General features: G+C 44.9%; 2 protein-coding genes across 2 annotated transcripts in view; one reads left to right on the top strand and one right to left on the bottom strand.

The window, feature by feature from the left end:
• The window catches only part of EIF3A (eukaryotic translation initiation factor 3 subunit A), a 32,078-nt gene extending 20,732 nt beyond the window's left edge, over positions 1-11,346 (top strand). The window contains exons 14-22 of the mRNA XM_080348093.1: positions 100-213; positions 483-605; positions 1,603-1,756; positions 2,781-2,965; positions 4,716-4,804; positions 5,777-6,678; positions 7,978-8,152; positions 8,585-8,751; positions 10,074-11,346. Coding sequence (XP_080204219.1) covers positions 100-213; positions 483-605; positions 1,603-1,756; positions 2,781-2,965; positions 4,716-4,804; positions 5,777-6,678; positions 7,978-8,152; positions 8,585-8,751; positions 10,074-10,315 — 2,151 coding nt within the window. The 3' untranslated portion in view covers positions 10,316-11,346. The remainder of the gene's footprint in view (positions 1-99; positions 214-482; positions 606-1,602; positions 1,757-2,780; positions 2,966-4,715; positions 4,805-5,776; positions 6,679-7,977; positions 8,153-8,584; positions 8,752-10,073) is intronic.
• Positions 11,347-16,610: 5,264 nt separating this feature from the next.
• NANOS1 (nanos C2HC-type zinc finger 1) lies at positions 16,611-17,390 on the bottom strand (the record flags this gene model as incomplete). The annotated part of the gene is made up of 1 exon (XM_080347973.1): positions 16,611-17,390. The coding sequence occupies one exon, from the start codon at positions 17,388-17,390 to the stop codon at positions 16,611-16,613; it is 780 nt and encodes a 259-aa protein (XP_080204099.1).
• Positions 17,391-17,629: the final 239 nt, after the last annotated feature.

Below are 17,629 nucleotides of genomic sequence, written 5' to 3'. Positions count from 1 at the left end.
TCCAGGTATCAGAGTTTTCTTTGGAAAATGCTGAAGTTTGAGACTTCTAGATTTGGTCTTTGCATTATGATGTGCTAAAGGTGTGTTATCTTTATTCAGATTGACTATTTTGAAAGAGCGAAGCGCTTAGAAGAAATTCCTTTGATAAAGACTGCTTATGAAGAGCAAAGAGTGCATGATATGGAGCTGTGGGAGCAACAGGAAGAAGAAAGGGTAAGACACTTCTGCTCAGGTGATAAAACCCATTAGCAGTGAATGTAAAGTAGTGGGTTTAGTCTTTTTTCTCTAGCTGAATCCAAAGGGGGAAGGGAAAAAGTTGATATGAAGTATTAGGTTTGCAATTTCTTTGTGCACTACAGTATCTTCTGTCTAGGATCTGAAAGAGGAAAAGATAATTCCTCTTTTCCGTGGCTGAGGTAGATCGAATGCTAATATATAGTAAGATTTTCCTTTGTAATATGTTTTATATTATCTGCTTTTAGATCACCACCTTGCAGTTGGAGCGTGAGAAAGCCCTTGAGCATAAGAACAGACTCTCAAGGATGTTGGAGGACAGAGACTTATTTGAAGCCAGGCTCAAAGCATCACGACGAACAGTTTATGAGGTATGATGAGATTTGGGATTGTAGTAAGATATTCCCATCAAGTGAGGAATTAAACATGTAACCCAGTGACCCTTCATGAAAATTAGAAACAAATTAGTATCTAGAATGGCTCCAAATTATGGAATTGTTTATTTTCTGCTTTGACCAATTAAAAAAAATATCTTGCACCCACTCCTAGATATTATTGCTTACAGTTTTTGGCAACATCTGGAATAGCTGATACAGAAAATAGAACATAGGTAAATTATTTGTTCAATACAGTTGTTAATAAGAGATAATGGGCAGCATATGAGCAAACAGTTGTATCTGTACAAGAACCTGCACTTACTGTGGGGATGGAATAACAGACAATGATATTGAAGCCAAGAAATAGCTAGAAATACTTGTCTATTTTTTAAAATATTTTTGTTTGAATCTGGAAATTATTTTGACAATTCACGTATTTAGTACTTCCAGTTATGTTTTGTGTTTGCAAAATTCAATAACAAATTAGGCCAGGAGGGTAGGGAAAGAACTATGCCTTTGTTTCTTGCTCTGCATTTTAAAAATTCCACGTTTGCTGAGGCTGTTTGTAGCTTTGATTATTTGGCTATGTTGCAGGAAGAACTGGTTTGGAAAAGGGGGCAAAAGAGGTATTATGATAAAATAATTTAAGTAATTGCATATGATTTTTTACAAAAATACAGGTAATTTGAGTTAAATGTATTTTAGGTACAGGTAAATTATTATTCAGGTCATTACCTTCCTGAAAAAGCAGATAAAGGACTACAATTGTGCATGCTGATTGTCTTTCCTCTAAGGAGGAATATATTCCCTTTTGTGCAGTTTATTTCAGAAAAGGTTGAAATGCAAACAAGTAGTTGTTTTTCAGTGGAGCAGAGTTGATATGTTGCCATTGATTTGTGTTTCTGTGCAGCTTTATTTAGTGATTTGTGCAACTGTCTAGCTCTTGAACGTTACAGTTGTGGTGGTTTCATGTCTATTATTTGTGTTTCAGGATAAACTCAAGCAGTTCCAGGAGCGGTTGGCAGAAGAGAGGCGGAATCGTTTGGAGGAACGCAAGAAACAACGCAAAGAAGAGAGGCGCATTACTTACTACAGAGAAAAGGAGGAAGAAGAGCAAAGATTGCGAGAGGAACAGCTGCTGAAAGGTATAACTGAGAACGTGATTGTTTTGTCTTTTGCTTGCCTGACCCATTCCAGATGTGTACTCAGCTGACATCTGTTTTCCTTGTTTTTGCTGTATTGGCAGAAGTCTCTTCATTTTCCATCAGTGGTGAAGACTGTGGTCATTTGTATTAAGATACCATACCTTTATGTTATACCTCACGCACCTTCTCAATGCTTATGTGTGCAGCACAGAGATGATGGTAAAGCTTTATAGAAGGAAGGGAACGGGAAAGCAAACGAGTGCTTCCTGCCCTCCCCTTCTCCTGGACGTGAAGAGAGGAGATGGAGTAAGGGAGGCCAGTGAAAAACTGAGTTTTGATTTTAGTCCGTTAGTTTGAGTTCCACTTGTTTGTGCACATCTTAAAGGGAATGGAAAGGGAACAGTGGTGTCAGATCAAGAACACAAGGATTGTTAGCAACTCACACAGCTGTGTTTGTGAATTGCTTTGTCTGGTAGCCTGTTTCCAGGCTTTAGAACGGAAGAGCTGGTAGCCGTCCTGTAAGGTAAATTTCTTTCCTACTTGTCAGCTGAAGATTTTATGTATCAGAGTTCATTATCAAGCAATATTTAAAAATCAAACCGACAAAACCCTAGGTTCTGAATATCAAGTTTCTGACACTGCTAGCTGATTTTTGTTTGGTTTTGTTTGACCTTTTCTAAGGAAGGGATCCTCTACCATGCTTGAGGTAGTTATTGATATTTTAGCTGGCACATTTGTGGTCTGTACATTGAACAAAAACACAGGTATTGGATTCTTTCCTTCCTCACCAGCAGCTGTTCAGGATGTCAGGTTACTGAATGTATCAAGGTTTCTTTTCCTATTGCCTTGGAGTTACGATTCTTCCAGAAAACAGTTTCTGTGGTTAAACACATCCTGTGAAATGCTGACTGACTTTTTTTTTCTAAAGAGTCAAAGGGGAGAAGATTGTATTTTGTAACCCTTCTGTAGATACAGCAACGGAATTTATTTTGGCAATACATTCTATTTATTTTTCTGACTGCAGAGCGCGAGGAAAAGGAACGCATTGAGCGTGAGAAACGTGAGCAGGAGCAGCGCGAATACCAGGAACGTGTCAAAAAGCTGGAAGAACTGGAGAAGAAAAAACGTCAAAGAGAAATGGAGATAGAAGAAAGGGAGCGTCGTCGAGAAGAAGAAAGGAGAGGTCTGGATGACCCATTTTCAAGAAAGGTGGGTAAATACTTGCAGGTTTGCTTTCTTTTTGACTACTGCTTCTTCTGTAGATTATTTGGAAGAGGGTGGTACCATTGTAAAATCATAGTCTATTTTTTTTTAAGTCGTAGTGGAAGTGGCTAATTTAATAGTTCAGTGATTGTCACTTAGTTTCAGCTCACTGTCAGGATCTGGAGTCTGTAGTTTAGGAATAAACTACAATGAAGAAACTACTCAGATCTCCAAGCTGTAAAAGGACCAAACCAAATAAAGACTGAAATAAATATTGAATACAATTTTCTTTAATGCAAAAGAGGAAAGCTATGTTGGAAGCAAGTATAGTGACTCATCACAAAGGTAGGAATTAGAGTAGATACTGAAGGAAATCCCAGACTAAGTGTAAAAGCATAGATTTAGATTTTATAAGAAATATGCCATAACATAAAACATAAAAACAAGAGGTTCGTGCAGCTTTCCATTTACAAATATAAGTATTGGGGAAAATCATTATTCCAATCCAACAGTGAAAGTTATTTGCAAATAAATGCTTAGTGATGTAAAAATGTAACTGAGTACCACAAATCTTCTATGCTCCCACTTTTTCCGACCTTATCAATAAGAGAACTACTTTTAATTTCATCCACCATAACCATTGTATTTGTTTAATGCAAACTTCGAGTAATGCTGTGAAGTGATAAGAGCTGCAATAAATTGTTTTGATTATTTACCTGGTAGGCTTTGATCACCCACCACTCTTTTTCACATAAGAGGAATTTGTAGCCATGGGAACCTGGATATAGGGAAAAGCTGACTCAGTTTCTGAGAAAGATACCTGTTCCACTTGAAAAATGCCATTTGCAGTTTTGGGATTCTTTCTTTGCCCACCCTTGTTTGTTGGGGTTGTTTCTACAGTCAGGTTGTTGAAAACATTTGAACAGACACTCATAGAGTAGTGGATATGCGGGATCTTGCAGAACCTGTGTACTCCGCAGGTTGAAGTGTAGACTTTGACAAATAAAAACGCTTTTCAAAGAGCAGTTTAAAACCAGAGGGTTTGTAAGTATGTGAAATCAGATAGTTGATATGGTTTACCTAATGTGCTTCTTGTGGTGGGATTGAGGAATAAACAACTGTGTGAGGAATAGTTTAAATGGTTTGTCTAGCAATGGGGAGAGACATTTTACCTTTATTCAAAGAAATATCAATTATTTCTCTGCCCTGCATCTAAGCAGCCTGTGTGAGTCACAAGTACTTAATTTGTTCTGTGCATTGAGGTACCATGTTAGTGCTGTATAAACCTGGAACAAAATGGTACCTGCTACAGACAGCTTTCAGTTTATTTAGTTACATTTTCTGATCTGATTAGAAAGCACAAAACCAAATATTATTTTGCATTCATTCCTGCTGTTATAAAGCAGCAGGAAAGTGAAACTGTGAAACATCTTTTTTGTGTTAAGAAGTGGTAGCTATGGTTCACGATGGCTGTTGTTCGTACAGTTGTTCAAAAGCTTTTTAGTGTGTTAGCATGTATCCTAACCTGTTAGTAAAGTGTGTGCCCCAAAGGGAACCATATTGGTTTTAAACTCTGCCAGAAACAATAGTCAGTTAAGACTTCAGTTATTTAAACTCCTGATTGTTCAGTATTCTCTACAGTGTAAAAGTGATGTTTTTAATGGTATGGTATGTTCTGAAAGGAATAAATCATCTGTTGAAAATCTTCATTTTAAAGTATTGGAGACATTCTCTCTGGATTTCTTTTGCCATACAGGAATCTCGCTGGGGTGACAGGGAGTCTGAAAGCTCTTGGAGAAGAGGTGGAGAGCCAGAATCTGAGTGGCGACGAGCACCACTGGAAAGGTAATCGTTGGGTTACCAAGCACTGCTTGTATTGGGCTCAACATGTGTAGGCTCCCTTTTTATTGTTACTGATCAAGCTGCACTTAATTGAGTGATACCTCGTGCCTTTACACCTCTGAAAGTTACTTTCTATTAAAAAATTGCTTTGTAAGGATCTCAGAATTAGAGAGGTGCATTCAGATAACATTCCCATTTTATTTAGCTTAGGTATGTGAAAGCCGGCAGGTGCCTTCTGCAGCTGATAAACCAGTTGCTTACTTGGTTCCTTTTTGAAATTAAAAATCTCTATACTGCTCAAACATGGGTGTCCGTTGTGTAAGTACAGAATGGGGAAGGATGACAAACAAATGCAGGGTTCCTACATCTGTAGTTTTGTAGCAAGTCATTGCTGTTCTTTTGTTTACGTTTTAGTAACATAGTGGATTTTTAAACTTGTGGGGTGTTTTTTGCTTGGCTTGTTTTCTTCTAATCCATGAGATTCACCTCCAGTGTGCTTTCTCTTCTCTTGACAAGAAGCAGGTATCAGTACACCTCTGTGATGTACTATTGTTTGGGACTTTTTGTAGTTTAGGAAGATAAATTTCCTGAAAATCCCCCTGAAAAGGGGTATAATTACTTGATGGTTGTGGGTTTGTTAATACTGGTTCTTTGAGACTTAGCGCAAGATTGTCAAATTAGGCTTGGTGTAGAAGCCAAACCTCTTCTCTGTTGTGTTGTAGCAGATAACTAAGAGGGGATTGTAGTTATCCCCTTCAAACTAGTTTTGAAGGAGGTTGTGAACTGGTCAGTCTGTGACCTGCCACTTTCCTGTAGCAATGAAAGCAATTACAATATGTGCGTTTGGAAACTACAAGCTCTGTAAATGTGTTTGCAACCACACATCAAGTGGTTAAATTCCAAAATGGAATTGAGGTGTTTGATACTGTCAATCTAACAGATTCTACTTTTTGCTCATTTCCTATGGTTTTGTAGAGATTGGCGTCGAGGAGAACCAAGAGATGACGACAGATCTTTCCGGCGAGGGGATGATCTGCCCCGACGAGGAGATGATCTGCCCCGGCGAGGGGATGATCTGCCACGACGTGCTGCTGCAGAAGAAAAGGAACGTCCTTCTACAGAATCAACGGAGGACAGGCCGCCTAGACGTGAAGGGGACGAGGACAGGCCACCTAGACGTGAAGGGGACGAGGACAGGCCGCCCAGACGTGGTTTGGATGAGGACAGGCCACCCAGGCGTGGTTTGGATGATGACAGAGGCAGCTGGCGGGCTGCAGATGACGACCGGGGTCCCAGGCGTGGAATGGATGACGACAGAGGTCCCAGGCGTGGAATGGATGACGACAGAGGTCCCAGGCGTGGAATGGATGATGACAGGCCACCCAGGCGTGCTTTGGATGATGACAGGCCACCCAGACGTGCTTTGGATGATGACAGACCACCCAGGCGCGGCTTGGACGATGACAGAGGCAGTTGGCGTGCGGCAGATGACGACAGAGGACCCAGGCGTGGAATGGATGACGACAGGCCGCCCAGACGGGCATTGGATGACGACAGGCCACCCAGGCGTGGGCTGGATGATGACCGGGGCAGCTGGCGTGCTGCAGATGACGACAGAGGTCCCAGGCGCGGGATGGATGACGACAGAGGTCCCAGGCGTGGAATGGATGATGACAGAGGTCCCAGGCGCGGAATGGATGACGACAGAGGTCCCAGGCGCGGGATGGATGATGACAGGATGTCAAGGCGTGATGATGACAGGGGACCATGGCGCAGTGCAGATGATGACAGGCTCTCCAGACGAGATGATGACAGAGGTCCATGGCGTGGTGGTGATGATTCAAGGCCAGGTCCTTGGAGACCATTTGGTAAACCAGGTAAAATATAATATGATAATCTTCCCTCCAAAGTGTGTGTTAACCTGATAGATAATGGATGTAGTGCACTTGGTGCCAGAGATGAGAGAATCAGCTCTGAAAATGTCTGGATTAATTTGGCTAATGTGGACGTTCCTTACTATATATAATTAAACCTTTTAATTTGGTCGAATTTAAAAAAAAATAAAATATGCATCAGTGTCTGTTGCTTGCCTGGAAGACACCTAAAGCTCAGATAGTAATGCTGGTGATTTACCTGTGTGCAAAACCAAAATAAACAAGTTGAATGCTCTGATGGGAGAGAAACATTCTCACCAGGTCCGCACACCTTGGTCTCCTTCCCTAGCCCCTCTGTAGGGCTGAAATTAACCTCCTCCTAAGGAGGATTTTCATACGTCATTCAAGTGGGGCTGATTTTATGTGCACAAAGATATTCCTGTTTTTACCATTCTGTCTTTGCTTTTGTGTCTGCCTTCTTGAATATCCTGCTTTGAGCAGGAGGTTGGACTAGATGACCTGAGGTCCCTTGCGATATGAATCATCTTATTCTTTTATAGTTTGTTTCTAATTTTAAGTCTTGTTGATGGTGACTACTACAACTGTTCTGTTCTTTTCAGAACTGTTGATGACATTTAAATGTTAGATATGACTTCGTTTTCCTGGTTGTTTTTATTCAGATTTATGTGGCACATCAACTTTATAAAGTAGGCACTAATTCTGTAATCCAAGCCTGTAGCAGAGTTATCATACATCTTGATACTTGAACTTCATAAGCTTTCATTTTTTTATATTAGGCTGCATGAGAAAGAACTCCTTTTCATAAATAACTGAATGATATTGCAGGATACACCATAAAAAACCAGCCGTATTTTAAAGCAGTGATTTAAAAAGCAGTATGTCCATGAAAATTTGCTTGTCTACAATCTCCACGTGTAGATTTTCACAAAGTAATCTGCTGTCTGAGCTGCCTCTTTAGTTCTTCCAGCACTTGTTTTGCACGAGACTTGGAGGAGTTTGTGGTTTCTGACTGAAAACTGCAGGGTGTAATCGGCTCTGCTAAACTGTTACAGGCAGTCCCCATATATGAGGTATATATTGCTCTTTACATTAAGCAGTTTCTGCAGTGTTTTGCCTACACCTCCCGCTCAGACGTGCATTCTTCTTACAAGCATCTTGAGTTGGATCCTCAGAGAGTGAAACTTGTAGAACCAGTTTCTGTGAGGGAACTAAAGGATTCTTTGTCTACAGAGAGATCTGAGGTCAGTCACAAATTGCTTTGACCGTGTTTCTTGCTCACAGGAGGATGGAGAGAGCGAGAAAAGGCCCGTGAGGACAGCTGGGGACCTCCCCGCGAGTCCAGAGCTCCTGGGGACCGGGAGTGGGATCGAGACAAAGATCGAGATGAAAACGAGAAAGAGCGTGAATTTGACAGAGAGAGAGATTTCGATCGAGATGATCGTTTCCGGCGTCCCAGGTTTGACTTCTCTGTTTAAATACTTTAGAATATTTCTTTTACAAGCCAAAAAAAAAGCATCCTGCGGTTAAAGAAATAATGTGACATCGCCAGTGAAAGGAACAGTGGTTGGTTTGGATTAAATTGACCACTTTAAGGCAGTAAATGGATAGTGGCATTTTGGGGTCTTTTTGGCTTGTTACTTTTAAGATGTTAACTGTTTACAGACGAATCCCCAAATACTTCAACTGCTTTTATTTATTTTTATTTCTACCCGTTATTGAGAGAACTTCATGTTAGGCTCCGGAAGAACAGAAACCAGTTTTTGGAAGTCTGTCAGTATGTTAAATTGAGACCCACTGGGCCTGAAAATATCCATAGTGTGATTTTACTGCTTCTTTCCATAGCAAAGGTAAAATCTTACCATTTAGTTTTTGTTTTGAATGGCTGAAGGGACGACGCTGGTTGGAGAAGAGGCCCAGCTGAGGAAACTTCTAGCTGGAGAGATTCAAGTCGTCGTGAAGAGTGGGACAGAGGTGGTCGTGACATGAGAGATCGACGCGCTGATGACAGAGAGCCACCCCTCAGAAGACCACCGCTCAGATCTGACCGGGAAGAGCGTACGTTTGTTATAGTGCTCCTAAAAACATCCATTGTAGGGCCTGCACGCTATTCCGACAGCGCTAGAGTCTGGTAAAAGGAGAATAAGTCATATTTTCAGCCACTAATATTGTCTTTGCATAAGGAAAACAATAGAAAGAAGCTTTAGTGCAACTGAGAATTTTTCCTTTAATCTTAACTTTTTTTACTCTTTTTTTATCATAGCAGCATTTTGCATCTGCAGTGGAAGGATGACATTTGAAGTATGCAGTTTTTGTTGTAGCGTTATATTAAGGGTGAATGAAATTCTTGTACTTAAATTAGCAAGGTAGACATCCCAGAAGGTAATTTCTAGCTCAGTTCTTAAATAAAATGCAAGGGAAATATTTTCACACCAGGCCTTGTGGGTTTCATACCATTAATGGTATGGATTTTCATTAATAACCTATTTTAATTACATACGTTGACCACATACATTAACCTGTTTTAATTATGTATGTTTATTCATCTTTTGCTGTGTTCTAATACTACGGTAACAGCAAATATGCATAGCCCGAGATAGCCTGTCTTCCATTTGTGCTGTTCAGAAGTCGCTGGGTCTCTGGTGCGGGTTTGGCTACTCCCGGCTGTGGGAGCTCGGACTCAACGGGCACGTCAGCCCTTCAGCTGCTGGGAAGGCTGAGAGTTCTCAATGAGGACATTTATTGGTGTTTTTTTTTAATATATGAAGAACTTTTGGTATTTGTCTGGTTTGGTATTTGACACAGCTTTGTTCTCACGTACCTGGGTTGAATTCTTAACACCTTTTTGGTGGAAATGAACAATTCATGTAGTGGAGCACTGTGAATGCTGTTACCCCTGGAGTCGTGTATTCCGGTGCTGCTTCTGCCTCTGATTTCAGTAGGCTGAGCAGTAATTTGCTGTCTTCTGAGATACCGAGCACATGAACATTTTCCACAACTGCTCTTAAGCTAGGAGTTCTCTATTTTCAGGGTTCAGTCATTTCTAAGACGACACTTCTGTGCTTTTAATTCTGATAATACAAGAATATTTTTTACATCATAAACCCGTGTCTATCAACAGAACATTCTTATTACAGTTATTATGCTTTAAAGATGATACTTGGGTTGCTCACAACAATCCTGAATCTTATAAGAGGCTTGAGCAGTTCCTGTCCATTACTTCACTATAAAATTAAACTGTACATTTGGCTGTCGTTGTCATATTACCTCTTGGCAAGACCACGAATCAGTAAATCAGTGCTGGACATCTTTGTTTAAACTCCGGCAGGCTGCTGGTGGAGCATGGCAAACATTGTTTTATTGTCTTTCTGTATTTGTAGCAAGCTCCTGGCGGCGTGCTGACGATAGGAGAGAAGAACGGGGAGAAGAACGTGAAACAGTTCGGCGATCAGCTCCTGCTCCTGCTGCTTCTCCAGCGTCTGCTCCCCCGGCAGCAGCAAAAGATCGAGAAAGAGATGGGGAGAAGGAGAAGGGTTCCTGGAAAACTGAAAAGGAGCGGGAGCCCCTTCGTCGCACTAAAAACGAGACAGATGAAGAAGGGTGGACCACTGTACGACGTTAAGTGAAAAATCACAGAGTTTAACCAATGTTTTAGCTTTGATTTGATCGAATCCACGGATTGTATTTGTGCTTATAAACATTCTGAATTGGAATTCTTTAACAAATGTTTTGAGGTAACATGAAAGCATGAGCTTGAATTACTTACTCATATAGATTGATCATGCACAAAACTCACAGCAGAAGGTTGGAAATTGAATGCCAGTTTTTGAAATTTCAAATGATGCTTATTTCATGGGCCATTTGTTGTTAAAGTAAAAAGAAGCAAGCCCAACAGCTGGCTTGAGTAATGCTTGGATCTTGCACCAGAACAGGCTGACCTTTTTACTTTTAGTCTTTCTTAATTTGGAATGGGGTGTTATTGTCACAGAATGTGCATTTGAAAACCCCTCTGTTCACACGGTGGAATTACTGAAAAAGCAGAGCAACATCAGTTTCCATAATTAGCCAGAAAAAGTACAAAAGCCCTCCTTTACATAGGTATCTCTGAGGGCAGGCGGTTTCCGAGAGACATTTTATCACCATCTAAATTCACTAAGTTGTTTAAATTTGAATTAAATACAATAAACATTATGAGCATTAGCTACACTGGGCTATTTTCTGTAGATTTACTTGGATACATGACGCCTTTGAGGCCGTTCTGCAGTCGTTCAGTAACATCTACTGCTGCAGTGTACAACCACAAACCTTCAAGCTCTTACAGTTTCAGTGTTCTGGTAAGCATCTGCCTATGGATTTTCTGTTGCCAATAGCACAACTGCTTTTTCCATTATTGGATAATTCATGCCTTTCAAGGATTTATAAATATTGTCATATTTAAAATGTGTGGCTTTGGAGAAATGGTTGAATTTTCCTCCAGTTCTTTGTCTTCAGGGTCAATTCTTTCCCTTTTCAAAAAAAAACAACCAACCAACCAAAGTGATTTGTAGTAATGGCTGCGTTGACTTCAATTTTGGGGTGCGGTAACAACGATTGACTATCTGGTCCTACTGAAGCCAACACAGAACTTGCTGCTGTGTGTTTCCTCAATGATAAATAAACAACCTATGGAATTAGCTGCTTCAGCATCTTGACTTTTTAGTAAATTCCTGCAATGCACGTTAATGCAGAGCAGATGCGTAATGAATTCCTGTGTGGGTACCTGCTTCTGTTCCAGCTGAAGTAGGATGTGAGAACACCTGGGCTGGTTTCTTCCTGGGAAACCTGGTTTAATTTTAATGTATGTGAACAAAGGTTGTAATATTCCTCTTGTCCTTTTCCTGGCCTCTTCTGAGCTGTCCAGGTCCTGTTCACTTCTCACGGCAAACTTGCTGTTGTAGTCGTGCTCTGAGGGCTGGATCTTTGTGCCTTTGGAGCCTGTCACTTCATTGCTTGTTAAGTCACAGAATTCCTTCAGAGCAGTAGTGGTTTTTTAAACGAACAGAAACGTTTCTTTGTGCCTAACGCAGTCCTATCGAGGATGGAACCAGAGCACAGCAGATATCGGTCACAGCGCTTCAGGATTTGGGGTAGTGGCTGCTGCTCCTGTTGGCTGCCTCTTGTTGTCTGTTGTAGGATCACAGGATCTTTCCTGTGAAATCAGAGCCCTGGAGCTCACCGCTCCAGCTTCCTGCTGTGAAGTCAGGCTGTCTTACCTGGAACCACATTTCTCCAGCGTGGTTCTTGAAAACCTCCAAGGATGGAGACTGCACAACCTTTCCGAGCAGCCTGTGCCAACACTTGCCTGCTCCCAAGCTGAAGAAGTTTAACTCTCCCTTTAGCTTCTACCTCCTGTGTCTCATCCTCCTGCCTGTGCTCTGCCATGACTTTATTTTCCAGTAGGTACTTGTCTGGGTGCTGTTGGTCTCCCCAGCACCTTCCCTCCTCCAGACAGAATGAGCCCTGTTCCCTCAGCCTGTGCTCCAGCTCCTGCCTGTCTTGTTGCCCTTCTGCTGAACTAGCTCCAGTTTGGCAATGTCCATGTACAGGGAGCAGAACTGCATGCAGTGGTCACGACGAGGTTCACTGAGTGCAGAGCAGAGGGTGATGATCTCTTCCCTCACCTGCAGGCTTTAGTCCTGTTCTCTGCTTTTATTTTATCCAAACAAAGCCATTTCTACACAAGGATAAATGTTAGCGATCATTGCACCAGCGTAATCTCTGTTCCCAAATCTGTGTTCTTAACTCCAGTTGAGACAGTGATGATGTTGCCAACACCTGTAAAATTCTTGGGACTGGGCAGCTCAAGAAAAGATCTGCAAGATGGGAGTTTTACAGACATGGCAGTGGTTTTATTTTACTGCTTTGTCATTTTAGACAGAATAGTGACTACAGCAGTGAAAAAACCACTGCTGACCAAACCCACCAGCTGACACCTCCATCCACTGCCGTAATTATACATGAGAACAAAGTTCGGTTACCTGTAAAACACTGAAGTCAAATGAATTCTCTGCCAAGCTTTGGCTGTGATTCATTGATTAATATCCAATTAAACATCTGAAATGTTCAGTGAACCTCAGAATCCAAACTGTCACATGCTGTATTTAGAAGGCAGGACTTCAGGCTGCTGCTGGTTAAACAGATGCAAATGCTTCTCAGTTAAAACAAATCTCGCAAGGATGGTCGGGTATGAACAGTTCAGTTTCTTTCCCACTCCAGGACCAGCCCTGGTCTTGCTGTCACTGCAATGTACCTTTGTGCTAGCAATGAAATATACCTTTGTTTTATAATACCCATGGGCTGCCGTCATTGATAGAGCTGCTACACATAAGTTTTCCTTCAGAAGGTGCTGTTAAATTGTGTGAAAGCCTACAAAGTAAAGGTATTAGGTCAGTGAAATGCAAGATTCAAACTGCACCTGTTATTCGGGCACCAGTCCCCATCCTGTGGAGTTTCCTGCAGACGCGCAAGCAGCAGGTGTGTGAGTGGTGTAACGAGAGCACACAGTCCTTCCTTTCTGGCCACAGCAGGAGCAGCTAGAACTGAAATGCTCTATGCTTCTAAGAACTATTAATGCATTTAGTTATGGTAACATGGATATTCTGCAAGTGATTCCATTGTTTTTTTGCTAATCAAAATCTCCCTTACTGCAACTCAAGCTTTGTTAGTCCTTCCCCTCTTAAGCAGGAGAACAATTTACTGGCTTTGCTACGTCTTGTTCCACATTTGAAGATTTCACATATCGCTCTTCACCTTTGCCCAGACTGGGCATTTGAGAAGCAATCATCTTCCTCCCTGTGTGAGTGTTAGCAGACTGTCTTCAGTATATATTAACCTATACGTTGAGTGGGTCAAACTGGCACATCTATGGGAAGGACAGACATTTTACAGCCACCACAGTTTAGTCCTACTCTGGTCAGCACTGAGACTGAGAGCAAACTGTCCAGAGAGGATTTCCACTGAAGATGCGTGCAGACTCAGAGTAACTCAGAGTAACAGAGGATGATCACAGGGTATTCAACACTGTTCATTCCTCTTACCAAAATAGCACTATGGAAAAGATCCCATCACTTACACGCTTAAGAACATCTCACTGTAATAAGTTGATTCTCTGAAGATAAAATATTTGGTTTAAACCAGTGGCCATAAATCTTTTGATTTGCAGGTGCCTGTAGAATAAATGAAATAGTACCAGCCTTTTCTTGCACATCTGCTGTGGAACATGGAACAGCTTCCAATTTGGGCTGCTTGCAGATTAACCTTTTGCTGTTGTCAGGATTTAAGTTACTAATGTAAATAGTTTCCAGTACTTAAGGAATCAAAACTATAAGCACTATCTATAGGCTTTTCAGAGTGATGAAGAACAAGCATGTTTCTGCTTACTCAGTCCACAAGGAGTGTGCTGCTGCACAGGAAATAGCCATTTACTTAAAGGTCCTAAGATGTTCAGTTCTTTGTAAGAGACTGACATGCAAAACTTCAAAGGGCAAGTTGTGCTTTGAATGATCATGTAGAGTAACAGAACAGCCTTGCTCTCGGTTCTGCCTCTTCTCATCTCCCTGGAATAGTTTGGGGGTCCCCCCCCATAACTGTTCTTTTGAAGCTGTGACTCCACCCCCTTACCTGTTATTACCTGTTAAGACTTCCACCAGATGCCTAATTTGGTGTTGTGGCTGTGCCGGGCAGCTCTCTGCCTTTCCACGGCAACTACGAGCGCAGGACGGGAGCAGAACCGGAGCGACAGGCAGCAGCAGACACCCCCATCCCACAGTTTTCCTCCCGAACAGGCAGAGGGAAGGAACAGGCGCCGGCTGGGGGTCTTCTGGGGTCCTGCTGAATTTCCAGACGTTGCTGTAGGGCTGTTGCTGCACAGCAGCTTAATGTACAGACCTGACAAGCAGGGTGGGCATGCTGCGAGAAGCACCTCAGATCCAGCCCGGCCAGAACTGCCCCTCAGAAAACACCCCAGAAAGGTTTTTCTTAGAGCTTTCTTGCTTTTGTGTCCAGTGACAGTCAACTGCATTGAAATGTGCGTACCGATCTTCAAACTTCCCACCAGGAGGTAACAAAAGCACAGAAGAAAACTCTTCCCATAGCATCACACTTAAGCTTGGTTCTAATGTGGGGTGGATACAGATCGAACCTACTGGAGCAGGTATCACAAAACCCAAGACATCTAACAGCTGTATGTGCCCCACAGACTGAGAATATCCGGCTGACACTGAGCGGGAGGAGGGCAGCTGCCGCCACCATCCAGTGTTATTTAATTCAAGTCGCGTGACATTTGGTGAATACACCTGACATCATCTTTGTAGTCATTTGATGAAGACTTTACACTTCCACACAAAAACAGTTTCTCCCTCCTAATTACTGCAGCCCTGACACAACAGCAGCGATCGATAACGAACCTTGAGCGCTCCTCCCCAGCCCACCCTGCACGTTTTGGCTCCCGACTGTCCTGCTGTCCCACCCCTCCTGAGCACATTATCAAAAGGATTCCACACAAATGCACATCACCCCTCCCTGTTTCTGTCAGCACCCATCTCCTGCACAAGGCTGTCCCCACCTCCCTGCTTTTGGCAGCCCAAGGACCCCTCCATGTCCCAAGTGATGGTGAAACCATCTAAAGCGTGACCCCCTCAGCACCGAGAACCTGAGCACCTGCCTTTGTCTCCAGAGGGCTCCTAAACCAACTCCAGACCTGCCGCTGCTCCTTGTCCTGCCTCCAAGTCACAATTAAAGCCATTTCTGATCTCTGGAGGACCAGAAGCAGTATAGCTCTGTCTGATACTCTGTATCAAGGAACTGCCATCACCGGGGCTCCAGGTCTCCGGCATTAATCTTACGTTTTGTATAGTCTATGTAGTGTTTGTTAACCACATGGGTAGGTCCCCCCCACCTTGCAATGAGTTAAAGCCACATTCTCTCAGCTCTTGAAAACACATAACCCCCGCTTCCAGCGTTCTCCTATGGTCACAGCTTTCTTTTTTTGCTCTCCAAAGGTTCCCATCATCTCCCCGTTCTCCAGCACAAACACAAGCTGCTCCAAAGCTTATTCTCTGCCACACTTACTGCAAGAAACATTATGTTTTCAAGCAAGTACTTTTGACAGTTTCTCCTCTCAGACCTTCCCTAAAGCCACGAATCAGACACGGGGACCTGCGAGAGCATCCACGCTCAGTATGGAACGGTTCGAGGGTGACCGTGGGCACTGCTCTCTGTGCCTGGAAGGATGCAGCGCTTTCAGGGAACAGGTGTTAATTACCCAGCGAGTGCAGGTTTGATCACGATTTACTTCCCGGTTTTAAGACCGGCGAAGGAAATTGCTCGGATGTTTACTTTGCAACCCGAAACGCGGCGTGTCGCACGCTAATTAAACACCCTGCTAGGAACAGGTGAAACGATCGCTGTCCCGCCCGGCCCCCGCGGTGCAGCCCCGGGGTCAACAGCCCCGCCGGACCCCCCGACGGCACCGAGCGGCTGCGGCCGCCGCTTCACCGCCCGGGGGGAGACAGAGCCGGGGGGCGACAGGGGACGGTGCTGCCCGGCTGGGAGCGCCCGGGGACCCCCGCCCCCCGTGCTTGCTTTAACCCTCCCGTCCCAGTTAAATCTCGCCGTAAATCCATTTCCGTAAAAATCACATATATATATATATATATTTCTTACGATAAACAAATACAGTGCATCTAAGCTGCGCAATTCCCGCGGCTCGGCGCTGGGCTCCGCGCACCATCGGCGGCACCAACACCGGCCCGGCGCTCCCGCTCGCCAGTCTCCGCCTTTAATATATTAATGTGGGAAAGAACAAAACCGCCATCCGCTCTAAAAGACAAAAACCCCAAAGGAACCAGACGAGAGGGGGACGGGGCCGCCCCTGGCGCTTAACGGCCCTTCTTCCCCAGGGCGGTCCGGGCGTGTTTGAGCTGTCTGGCCGCCTGCATTTTGGAGAGGGGACAGTACTTGATGGTGTGGGCATTGTCGCCGCTGGCACCGCAGAGGGGGCAGGTGTAGCGCCGCAGCACCGGGCAGAGGACGCGGCCGTCGGGTCCCTTGAGGATGTGGGTGGTGTAGAGGGCCACGGCCTCCTTGTTGTTCCGGCAGAAGACGCAGACCTGCAGCTCGGGTTTGAGCAGCCGGGACGCGGCCCGCGGGTGGGTCGGCAGCCGCCCTGCCACCACCAGCCCGCCCCACGCGTGGGCCGAGCCCTCCCGGCCCGGGTGCTCCCCGGAGCAGTCCAACACCACAGCGGCGGGGCCGCCGCGCCCGGGGAACGGGCTGAAGTCGGCGAAGCGCTCCTCCAGCAGCCCCTCGCCGTGGTGGTGGTGGTGGTGGTGATGCCCGCACAGGTCCAGGTCATGCAAGTCCAGCGCGCCCTCAAAGTACGGCCCCGCCGCCTCCTCCTCCTCTTCTTCCTCCTCCTCCTCCTCCTCGGCCGGCGGCACGGCCGCCGCCACCACCACCGAGGGGGTCTCGGCGCCGAAGCCCTTTCCAGGGCGCACGGCCTTGGTGATGAGCGTGGCCAGCCCCAGGTAGTCGTTCCAGGAGTTGAAGACGTTCCCGCAGGCGCTGTGGCTCCGGCCGCCGTAGCGGGCAGCCGGCAGGCACTCCACGGGCGGGAGGTGCCGGTGCTGCTCCAGCTTGGCGCCGGGAAAAGCCTCCATGGGGAGCGCCCGTCCCGCCGAGCGCGGCGGGGGCTGCGCTGCGCGCCCGAACCTGCCGGAGCGCGGCCGCTCCCGCCGCTCCCGCCGCCTCTGCGAGCGCGCGGCCGCGCGACGCGCCTCAAGTAGGGGGCGGTGGCGGGAGGGGCGGGGCGAGGCGGCCGCCGCGCTGCCATTGGCCGCTGGGCAGCGCCCCCTCCCGCTCATTGGTTGAGGGGCGGGGCGCGGCGGGAGGGCGCGCG

The sequence above is a fragment of the Nesoenas mayeri genome (genome assembly GCF_963082525.1).
Source record: "Nesoenas mayeri genome assembly, chromosome: 7".
NCBI lineage: Eukaryota > Metazoa > Chordata > Aves > Columbiformes > Columbidae > Nesoenas > Nesoenas mayeri.
The sequence above is the reverse complement of the archived record's forward strand: the minus strand, read 5'-3'. Positions and strand labels throughout refer to the sequence as shown.